The 12,559-nt window shown below is 34.7% G+C and overlaps 1 protein-coding gene across 1 annotated transcript; it reads right to left on the bottom strand.

Moving 5' to 3' along the window:
- Window positions 1-10,164: 10,164 nt before the first annotated feature.
- On the bottom strand, window positions 10,165-11,347 carry LOC131164519 (ethylene-responsive transcription factor 3-like). Its single transcript, XM_058121784.1, has one exon. The coding sequence runs from the start codon at window positions 11,015-11,017 to the stop codon at window positions 10,322-10,324; it is 696 nt and encodes a 231-aa protein (XP_057977767.1). The 5' UTR covers window positions 11,018-11,347; the 3' UTR covers window positions 10,165-10,321.
- Window positions 11,348-12,559: the final 1,212 nt, after the last annotated feature.

Raw genomic sequence — 12,559 nt, 5'->3', positions numbered from 1 at the left:
ATTTTATTATTTTTCTTAATCATTATTATCATTATTATTATCATTGTTATTAATTTTGAAACATTTATAGTATTTATTTATTTTATTATTTATTTTTGAATAAGAATTAAATTTGAATTTTGAAAACTCATGTAGGCCCCACATGGTCTTGTGGGCCACATACCACTTTGAGATCCAAACGGATCTTACTTAACTCTAATAATTCTCATACGATTTTATGAGCCCTACACAGTTTCGAGACTCGTGAAAACCTCCACACGGCTTCGGGACTCATGTGGGCCTCACACAGTCTTGTGGGCCCCGCATATGATACTTATATTATTATTATTTTATCATATATTTTTACAAATTATGTCAGTTAAAATATTATTTTATGTACTTATTTACGTATATAAACAGTGTTTATCTTGTTTATCTTATGAAATTTCATTTTGACCAAGCCGACCTCTAGGGAGCGACTGAGCCGCAATGGTCTATAAGCACTCGCTAAGACAAGGTCTTTCTTAGGTATCAAACATGGAATTAAGGATCTTACAGAAAAACACTTCTGTATTGATATTAACTTAATGACCATTTTTATTATTTTTTTTTTATTGTGCTTTAATAATATATATATATATATATATATATATATATATATATATATATTTTTTTTTTGGGTCATCACAAATACTCTTTGGAGTAGATTAGTTAGTTCTATTAAAAATATAGCAAAAAAAAATTTTAGGTAAATTAAGGAGAAGATTCTCAAATAGGAAAGAAAATTGGTGGTTGGGTAAAAATATTCAAGAAGTTGTAAAAACAAAAAGAATTTGGTATGAAACGTGAGAAAAATGTAAAAACAAGTATAAAAAAAGCGAGAAAAGATGCAAAAAAAAAAAAAAAAACCTTGGAATGAGATAGAGAGTATGGATTTAATAACTTAGAATGAGATAGAGAATATAGATTTAATAATTTGGTATATGGACACTTGCAACGTAAGTAATATAATGCACAAGTGAAAAAAAGTAAACCAAAATAACTTGGAATAAGATAGAGAGTATGAATCCAGAATTTGTCAAAAGAAATTGTCCATTATCGCATAAATTGGCGAAAAAAATTCATATAGTCACCTCACCTAATGAGATTTAAGGTTTAATTTTGTTGTCATTGTTGTTACTATTGTTTATATTTTTGGTTTGTTCCATACATAAAATTTTCAAATAATAAAAACTTGTGTTATTGCGTGTACTTAATTATGGTTCCTTGCATTTATAAATTATTGCATTAATAAACCAATAATTGCAGTGAGTGTATAAATATTTCCATGAGCTGGTGTTTGAATCGTTATTCTACGTGTCAAAAAATTTTGATTATTATTATTTTTAAAACAAGGGGATAAGTTGACCTGCCTTCGACTCAGCCTAATTCAAGTTGAATCAATCCATTGGCCCAACTCTAATTTAATATTTTTTTATTTTTATTTTTTATTTTTTACAAACATGTATTGACAAAACCAACATGGTGATTGTTTCTGACTGAATAAGTTCCTCCCCATAAGCTCCTTTCTAAAGGGTTTTTTTTTTTTTTTTTTCAAAAAAAAAAAAGTAACGAGGGGATTAAATTAACCTAATTGCATTTGATTATTTAAACTAATTAATATGAAGATGATGTTAATTAACACCAAGAAAATATTTGATTTACTTTATCAAACATTGACACGTATGATATGAAAACTTTTATTAAGTTCATGACTGAGGAATAAAGTATTTAGGAAAAGATAATGGTCTAGTTTACAAATTAATTAAAAATATGTAAGTTAAAATTTTAGGAGAGTTGAATAATATAGTTTAATCAATAAATTAAAATAACAGGAAGTGCAAATATAGAAGAAATTCATCCCCTATTTAAGGAGGTCTTGGACTTGAAATTGTATTAGATTTAAATAAAATATTACATAAATTTATATTTAAATTTATTAAAATTTATCCAAATTCAAATTTAACACTATCTTCACAGAATTTTGAATCTTCAAATTTATAATATCAAATGCAAAAGTAATGGACATCTCTGAATTTAAAGTTGTTGGAAGTAGAAGGCACATAATTTCACCCTTTAGCACATTTATCCTATCCGGAAAGAGAGAGAGAGCATTCTTTGTAAATTTGTCTTCTTAATTTTTGTCCCCAAGGAATGAGTGGCCACCTCATTTTAGGTTGCATCAGCTTAAAGGCCAGGCCACCTGTTTTATAATTATAATTAACCATTCACTGCATCTAATCAACCACCCCCATATATATATATATATATAAGGACATATATGGATGATTTGAAATATCCAAGCTCGAATTTGGAGGAGCACTTCAGACCCACCTAGGTGACTTCAAATCGAAAACATAAAAATATTATCATCCGCATGTTAACATAAATCTAGTAATTCATTAGGTATTAATGTACATCCAGTTTTACATTGCATCTGTGAACAATTTCAAAATCAGTATAAAATTCTCTTGACCTTCTCTCTGTAATACCTAGGTTTTGAGGATGAACTCTCTAACATGGTATCAGAATTGGGCCTTGGGCTGCTTGACTCCTCCGTGGGTTAGATTTCTCCTCACCTCATTTCCCTCATGGACTCGAGGGGGAGTATTAGTATACGTTCAGTCTCACATAATCTCTGTAAATAATTCCAAAGTCAATATAAGATTCTCTTAATCCTCTCCCCTTAATACCTAGGTTTTGAGGATGAGTTCTCTAACACCAAACAAATCACAAATAAATAATCGAATCTGAGAGTTTGTCATCATCAAAATCCAACTTCGTCTTCATTACTTGAGCAAACCCAACTAAAACCCCCATATATGTGTATGAGAGAGAGAGAGAGAGAGAGAGAGAGATTTTAAAAAATTCATATTTTGTAGAGAGAGATTTTAAAAAATTCATAATACCTACAAAATATTTTCATCTTTCCTTAAATTGGAGTGAGGATTGGGCCCAAAAGGACAATTTAAGAATCCTATGTTGATTTGTAACTTAAAAAGTCTTTCGTCCACCACCCAAGTTGAATTTTTTTTATTCATAAAAAACTCATTTATTTACATAATATAAATAACTAATTCTCCTTTATTTTTCTTCCCATTTCATTTAACATGAAAATTTTTATGACCTTCATTGTTTTTTATTTTTATAGAAAAAAAATAAAAATTAACAAATAAATAGATTTCCAGATTTTGTTCCTCCTTTCAAAAGAAGATTGCCAATTCTCAGATTTTAGGTTTTCTTTTTAAATTTTAATTTCATAATTTTTTCAAGAATAATATTAGCAAATAACCTTACTATTTTGTACATATTACCCTAACCTTCCCTACCCATTTTTTAGCCTAGAATATATATAAGTGAAAGTGTGTGTCAGTCTGTGTATGCTTTTATTCTTTTTAACAGAAAATAGGATACCATTAGGCCCATTTTGAATATTACGCGAGTTGTCATTGGGCCGTGTGTAGGAGCCCAAATTCAGAGAGCATAAGGGATGGGCCTTCATGGCGGCAGATTTCGATCCTTAACTACAGTCCAAATTCAACCCATCTGCGTTTCCCAATTCTGAGATCGAAGGTCTAAGGGCCCAAGCCCATAAAGCCCGGTAATTCAATACGTAGTTACTCGTTTATCAAATAATTCGGTTACTTAAAAAGAAAAAAAGAAAAGGCAAAAGACAATCACCTCCTCAAGGTTTGCTGAAAAGAAAATGATCGTCTCAGGCATTTTTAAAATCTCATAGACATTCCTTCAACTTTTAACCTATAAGCTTCCTACCCCTCATGTCAATTTTCTATTAGTATTCAAATAAAAATTTATATATATATTTCAATTATGCCCTCAACCCTCAACCCACAAGTTGCGGGATTTTTACCTATAATAGAAAATATACTTTACATATTTTGTTTTAATCATAGGTAAAATAGTTGAAAAATTAATGGAAGTTGTAAATATTAAATCAATGAGAGCCAAAAAACTTATTATTTTTATTTTAAATTGATATGAATATAAAATGTTGATTTCCATTTGATAGGGATGTCTCTTTTGTTTTGAAGTGAAATCAACTTAATAAGGATAAAGAGAGGAAAAAAAAATTTCAAATGGAAGTATGTAATTAAGGATAAAAAGTAGGAAAAATATTTTTAAAGACAAATTATATCATGATGGTAGCATATAATTAAGGGAAAATTTTATATATATATATATATATATATATATATATATATTTAAATGCATTGTGTAAATAAGGGGGAAAAAAAATTCAAATTCAGCCACATCACATCTAGGATGCTAGCAGCTCCTAAGGGTTGAGGGCATAATTGGAAAAAAGAATTATTATTTTTTAACTTGTTTGAATACTAATACAAAGTTAACATGAATGGGTACAGTGATCATAGATTCAAACTTGATGGGAGATTTGTGGAATTTTAAAATTTTTACGGAAATGCTATGTTTTTTTTTTTTTTCGAACCTCACGGCTTAAGCAAGGTGAGTGTCCTTTGCCCTAAAAAAAATTAGTATTGTTGGTTGTGAAAAATAGTTTTCAATTTTCATTGTACTTTTTCAAAAAAAGAATTGCATTTTGCGACGTTTATATAAAATAAATGAACAAAACCAAATCATTTTGCACTATTTGCTTGTGCAAATAGTTTTATTTTTAAATTTTAATTTTTTTTTACTGTTGTGAAATAAGGGGCCTTTTCAACAATGCACGGCGGAATAAAATATTTGTATAAAGGATTACACATATACTTGCAACAATATCAATGGTGAATACATAATATATCCACAACCATAAGAATATAAAGAAAGTAAAGATAAGAGCAACGCCACCAGGAAAAGATACACACTTAATGATCTTCATTCCTTCTCTCACCCATCTCTTAGTCTCTTATCAAAATATGCACAGAAGAGTATATATAACAAGCCCTCGGAGGCTTCCCTCCGAATCCCTCACCGTCACACCGTTCAAATTCAAAATTCCAACAACTTCTCGCAGCCCAAGCACACTCATCAACGAGTACAAAAGATTCGTCAACGAGACTAAGAAGCCCGCTCATCGACTAGTCTATCCTCTCATTGACGATTCTTCTGCTCTGATATTTTCTTGTTCTTGGTATCTTCTCGTCGACGAGCACAGGGCACTCGCCGACGAGTCTTCTACTGCTCTACACAAACATATGATTTTCATCCCTTTTTGTTTATAAGCCCCCACGAAGTATAAGAGCCATATCATAATTAACAATCTCTACCTTGGAGATTATACGCCCCTTAGGAGAACCCGAAAAACATATCTGACTGCTTTACCTTGAATTCTAGAAGGTTTAGTTGAGACCATCTCCCTTCTAGCACTTGGAGACATGCACCAAATCCAAGCAACGCCGCTTGAACTTGCCGATGGTAGTTTTAGCTTCTACCATCAACCCTGATACAGTTGTAGATGTAATACCCAAAGACTTCACTCTAGGCTTCCAACAAGACTTTCCCACAATAGTAAACACAAAACTGCCCTGTATAGTCTTCAACAAAACTAACAACTGACGGTCCACTCTGTTGCCTATTGAAACACCCCATTACACAATCATGGGGAACATTTGACATATCCTGAACATTACAGCTCGTCCTTGGGTACCGTACAGTAAACCTTCGATATTAATTCTCCATGGGGGTTAGACAACAAACAAAGTCTCCGTGCGATTCCATTCATAAAGTCACCCTGAGATAACACCAATCTTCCTGTAGCCCTGTCCACAAAACCACCCTGAGATAATACTAATCTTCCTGAAGTTTTGTCCATGCGAATCAGAAAACCAAGACCCATCTCTGTTGTACCCAACACATTCATGTCAAAACCTTTCAACAGAATTTCTAACTGATTAGCGTCAGTCAAAGCCTTTCCAGCCAATAACATGTTATTCACATACAACAGATACATCACTCCACGGTATCCTATCACCCTCTTCCAAACCAAAAGTCTCACCAACTCACACACCTGAGTAGTGGTCTGATAGTACACATGAGCCCACCGTGTGATCTTGCTGGTCTCCTGAGCTGAAAACTCCCTGCAATATGAACTATGTCATCTCTGCCCTGAGTCTGTTGCTCCACCAGCATCACATGCCCATTCATACCGTGATACTATTGACCCGAGATAAAACTCCCCATATTTCTGTCTCGAGTCCCTAACTCCACCTGAATAACATGATTGCTGCTACTACAGTTTTGTGGCATTTGCTTCTCTTGCTTTACTTGAGTACGCTACCCCATGACTCAATCACCAAAAAACCATGTTCTCGATCACCCCTTTGTTTGCTATAGGTCCCCCAACTTACACTCACCTTTCTTATATTCCAAAAAAGTGTATTGTCCAAACATCACATCAAGTCTAGATCCTCCATCACTAAAATAATGTACCAGTGGAAATCCACTCACAATCGAGTAGTCTACTGCAAATCCTGCCCTCAATTCACCTGCAACTTTCCTATCTAGCAATACCTTTGGCGATCGGTCACACAAGAAACGTGTTGTACTCACTGACTTCACCAAGAAGTACCTTACATGTCCTGCATATAACTTGTCCTGCTCACAAAACTTTTTGAATGAAATCTGCGTACTCAACCCCAATGTTTGACTTGAGAATCTCTCTCCCGGTCTAGTTCTCCACCTCAGCCACCACATGAAGTACACCAAGACCCTTCATGATAAACACACGAAATACATATGCAACTCCACCTACAACCGCACCCTGCAGTGCATAGAAATTTCCCGCTACTTTTTCCCCTTTCATCACTATCAAGATACCTTCACACACTTTCATTTCTCCACGTCCAGACTTGTAATAATATCCATTACGGTCTAAAGTTCCCAATGAAATACCATTCTTCCTTAAACCTAATTCATGCTTTATATCACATATGGTTCTTACAACATCATTATACATTTTGATTTTAACATTTCCAATAACAAACATTTTACATGAAATATCATTTTCCATAAAAAAACAACCAGTATAAACTAACTTGTAGATGTCAAACCATTTTTTAGGATAAAAGCATCCGGTATCTAGGATCCAATGATCACCCATGAGGCACTCTGAACACGATGAAACACGCAACATACTCTATCACTACATTCCGAGTCTTCCTCCACTACACTTACCGATTTTGAAGAACCCTTAGAGCAAAAAAATCTTAGAGTTCATAGACTCGTCGACGAGTGTATTGACTAGTAGACGAGTGGGCTTCTTAGTCTCATGATGAATCCCCTGTACTCGTTGACGAGTGTGTCCAGGCCGCGAGAAGTTATTTGAATTTTGAATTTGAACGATGTGACGGTTGGAGATTCGGAGGGAACCCTAGGAGAGAAGATCATTGAGTGTGTATCTTTGATTTTCATAGTGAAATCTCTTACTGATTGCTCCCGTGGATGTAGAGAATTTGCCGAACCACGTAATTCCTAGTGTCGTTACTCTCATCTTTACTTTCTTTATACTGCTATGGTTGTGGATATATTATGTGTTGTTTATGATATAGTTTTTATACTTTGTGAGGGCTTATAAACAAAGGGAGAAAAAACATATGGATGTGTTCTTAGTGCAGGACAGCAGCAAAGAGCAATTGGTAAGAGATTTCATTATGAAAATTAAAGATACACACTCAATGATCTTCTCTTTTTCTCTCACCCCTCTTTTACTGTCTTACTAATCAAAATATGCCCAGAAGAGCATATATAACAAGCCCTCAGAGGCTTCCTTCCAAATCCTCAACCGTCACACCGTTCAAGTTTGAAATTCAAATAACTTCTCACAACCCAGACACACTCATTGACAAGTACAGAGGATTCGTCAATGAGACTAAGAAACTCACTCAAAGATTAGTCTATCCTCTTGTCGACAAGTCTTCTACTATGAGATTTTCTGGCTCTCAGTATCTTCTCGTCGACGAGCAGAAGGCATTCATTGACAAGTCTTTTGCTGCTCTACACCAACATATGTTTTTTCTCCTCCAACCCCCCCCCCTCCTCCCAAAAAACGAAGTATAAGAGTCACGCCATAAACAACATTAACCAACTACAAAAATATTACCTTATTTTTAAATTTTCTAAATTTATGCAAAAAAGTTAGAAAATATCTTATCATTCTTTTTTACATTTCTAATTCTTAATTTGTTATGAGGACATAAAATTCTAATTTTTGGAGGTTATGTAGTGAGTTTCTTCCAAACAAATTCAAATTCAAGTTCCAAAATCCATGATTCCAAATATTATTTTATATAATTTTTAAAAATATTAAAAAAGTATATTAATTATAATTGTTCTAAATTTAGAAATAAAATCTAAAAATTTATTTTGAACATTTAAGCAAACTCTCTACTTGGTGCGCTTTTAATACAGAATCTTGAAAACCCAAAAAATAAGTTGAAATTTTTTTTATAAATATTCTAAAAATAAAAAAATAGAAAATAAAATCTATTTTACAAAACTTAAAAAGCCCTCATATTTTCTTTGAAAACTACTACGCGCCCAACTTGAATGCTCCCTGGACACCACAGAAGATCAACCCAAACATTTCATGGCCAACAACTTTCTACATTATTTCTTATTAAATTAATCAGTTGTTCATATTTTTTTTTACTTTAATATACTAATATAAATTTAAACCATCTTCTATTCACACTTTGGCCCAGTATGAATTATAATTATGGAGTGTTCTCATTATTTGGTGAAATCATCATCTGATAAGAAACAACAGACAAATTACCCTCGTTAAAGGTAGAATCTTAACGCTAAAAATAAGGGCAAAAAATCATGAGGAAAAAGAGAGGAAGAGGAAGCAGAGCAATCCACACCGAAAGAGAATATGCCCTTCCACCCAAACCCAGAGAGCAGTAGGGGAAAGGGGAGAGGAGCCCCTCCTTCCGCAGTGAGGAAAGTGCCATGAGTTTTCTCATTCACTCTCTCACTCCCAAAAAAGAGTGAATTGGATTATTGGGTTTGACTTGTAGAAGCACTCCTTTATTGATGGATTTTTTTTTTTAACCATCCTTTTTCGGAGTCAAATCACTAATTTTTCACTACCCATTTTTGCTTTCCCAAAACAAAAATCAAAATCAAAAGAAGCATACCTAAGTGATTTGTACAGTGTCTTATGGGAAAGACCAGAAGATCAACCATTTTCTTAATCCCAAATCCAAAACACAATGCCTAACCCAAACCCACTCTAGGGTCCATGGCAACAGAGTGTTGCTCTTGAATTTAAGCTCTTACATCATTCAAATGCAAACTCTTCCTCCATCACCGGTATGCTATTAGGTTTGGCAGTTCAACAAGCAGCAGAATAGATGAGAAGTAGGGAGAGCGGGTTATTAGGTTTGGGGTGGATGGGTAAAATATGGTATGGGAATTTTGATGATTCACCTCAACCCCAACTGCTAAAATGAAAACAACATATCCACCAAGATTTTCTTGCTAATATCTTTACACCAAAACCCTAAAACTCATTATCATTTACAGAAGAACATGATTTCTGTGAATTGACATAATGTCCAGAGAAATGCGGTCAGAGACATGGACGATAAAAACTTGAAATTACATGAGCAATAATAAATTGAACACGTCAGAAATCTTATCAAGATAGATCCAGGCCAGACCTGACAATGTCACTCACCTCCCACCCCAGGCCATTCATTCCCACACCGACACATTCCATGTGAAGAAACCCTAAAAGCTCTTTTCTCAATTATCCCCACAGGCAGCATATAGATATCATAGATAATAAATAAAACCAACTTATTAAAAGAAAACTGAAAAGAATACTAACAAAATAAAATTGCATAATGTAAACTTAGCATCAAGCAAAATGAGCAGTATGGAAATCAGTCCAATGAAAAAGATGCAGGTATGAGTTTTCTTTGAGCATCATTTCTGATAATGTATTACAGAACAGATCTATGGGGAAAATGGGGAAGAGGAATAAGAGAGAAAGCATGAGAAAAACCCTAACCCTCTTTATATTTAATTTCAACAAGATGGAGCAGATGCCAGAGCCCAGAAGGAGTTGCAGAAACACAAAGATCAGAAGATGACACGCTCTAATTCACATATATATATATATATATATATATATTATATCATCTAACAATAACATTCATATTGGCAAAAAAACAGAAACGATGATTCTCTTCAAAGCATCAACCCTAGATTCGTAGGCATGAGATGATTTTATATCTGTTTTTTTTCTTTTTCCTTTTTCATTTCCCGCATCATAAGAATAAAATGAAAGCAAGAAAATTAAAAATATTTTTGATGATCAGAGGCACAAGACCGTGTTGTAACAATCATCGCCACCGGGGAGCCCAAGATCGTCATCCACCGGAGGCAAGTTGAGATCGAACGGTAATAGTTTTGGAAAGGACGAAGAGGCGATCTCCGCATCGTCGACGACCGACGACGAGGAATCGCAGTCGCTGTGACAATCGTCCGGCGAAACAGGCGGCGTTCGGGGGTGTCTCCGCGTCGCGGTTCTTGGCGGCGCCGGGTGAACCGCTACCTTCGGCTGCGAGGGCCTTGGCCCGCTGAAAGATTCGACGGTGCTGCTCATACCACTCGATGTGGGCCTCTGGGGAGGCAACACCTGATGCTCGTGAAAATTGTCCGCCGAGTACAGCCGGTACTGTTGATCGGCAAAGGGATCGTTTGGGTTCAATGGCGGCAGAATCGACGGCGGCGAAAGGGGGAAGTTAGTCTTGGCCTTAGGTCCCCGGAGGCTGCGGGCGGCGGCGTCGTAGGCCCGAGCCGCGTCCTCGGCAGAGTCGAACGTTCCCAGCCACACCCTCGTTTTCTTCCACGGGTCTCTGATCTCCGCCGCGAATCGACCCCATGGTCTCTTCCTCACGCCACGAAATCTGGGTTCCTTTGCCGGGCTTCGCGACCCAGATCCGATGGGGTCGCCGGGCGCCGGAGAAGGCGACGCCCTGGCCGCTGCGGGTCCCCTGCCTCTCCGCATGGCCTCGCCGGAGATGGGTTCGGAGATTGAAACAAGACCAGGCAGAGATCAGAAGGGAAAAACTGAAAAGAGAGGGGAAATCTAAGGAAAAAAAAGAGAGAAGGGAACAAATTCTTTGAAATATGGGCCGATTAACACTTCTCTTACGCCATTGACAATGATTTTGATTTCTGAATCTGTTTGCGTTGCTTCTTTGGTGCGTGTGGTTGAGGAGGAGGTGGAGGAAGGAAGAGGGATTTTGGTTTTCTCGAAATCTCTACTTTGTATCGCCCCCACAAACCAACTACACTGTCGATTGCTTCTCTTCTCATCTCTTCTTTCTCCGTATTCTTATTTTCTAATGGTGTGAAAAGATATAAAATTGTGTTCAACATAATCAGCTGTACGAAATGACGAAACTACCCTTGGCTTTTTCTTCTTTTTCTTCTCTTGTTTTTTTCTTTTTTTAAAAATCTTTGCTTTTTATGAAGTAATTTTTTTATTTTTTTTTTATTCTTATGAAGGACCAAATGCATAAATGGATGATAGATGACCTCCATGAAAGAAGGTAATGAAAAAAATAATTTGTTTTTAAATTCTTTTTATTAAAAAATAATAGTTTGGTTCGTGGTGCCTTAATTATGTAATAAGATCATGATTTGATGAAAATTCCAGACTTAAACTTTTACGTCTCTTTTGTCACAAATAAATTAAAATGTCTCGATGTAATTTTTAAAAATTTGTTATTATATTTTTTTAAGATAAGACCTTCTATATGTTCTTAAATATTTACACTGAGCAACATTACTTTTTTCTCTTTGTTTCAAAATTTTAAATGTTTTCATCTCTTTCTCTCAACCCCTTTGGAGAAAAAATTCAACCTTATATTTTCAATCCGCAAGTAAAACAAAAACTCAATATAATCTAAAATAAAATCTTAGCTGTGTGTATGGATGTTATTTTTATAAGAGAGTAAATTTTAAAAAATAAATAAATAAACAAGCTTAACTCATGTTGTTCAAATTTCTCACCACTCTAAAATAATTAATCTTCAATTGCCAAAACTAGAAGGTTGAATTTACTTTTTTTTTTTTTTTTTAACAAAAAAATTATAAGGCTACAATAATAGGCCATTTTTTGAGTTAACTTTTAAAAAAGGGGTATAAAGAGGGAGATAAAAGGGGTGGAAAAAAGGGACAAAATATACGCTAAAGTCAATATTTTATACTATTTTAGTTGTCTTAATTCTCGATTTTCCATAAATATTAATAGTTCAAACTTATTCCCAATGCAGTTGCAACAAACGGTTGTCGCAAGTTAATCAGAAGATCAACGGTTAAGACTGACATATCATTAACTGATGAAATAATTACTTTTGATGACGTCAAGTTATAAAAGCGAAAAGAGAATTTATCCTTATCATTAACTAACTTACTTATTTTCATATAAAGATGTAGTTAATGTCTAATTTCATTTTGTCATTAGCATGCGCTATCAAAAGTTGTTTCACTTAGATCCTCAATGAGCATAATCAGACAACAAACCTCATTGGCACGACAAATG

Source organism: Malania oleifera, chromosome 1 (assembly GCF_029873635.1).
Source record: "Malania oleifera isolate guangnan ecotype guangnan chromosome 1, ASM2987363v1, whole genome shotgun sequence".
NCBI classification, from domain to species: domain Eukaryota; kingdom Viridiplantae; phylum Streptophyta; class Magnoliopsida; order Santalales; family Ximeniaceae; genus Malania; species Malania oleifera.
The sequence above is the reverse complement of the archived record's forward strand: the minus strand, read 5'-3'. Positions and strand labels throughout refer to the sequence as shown.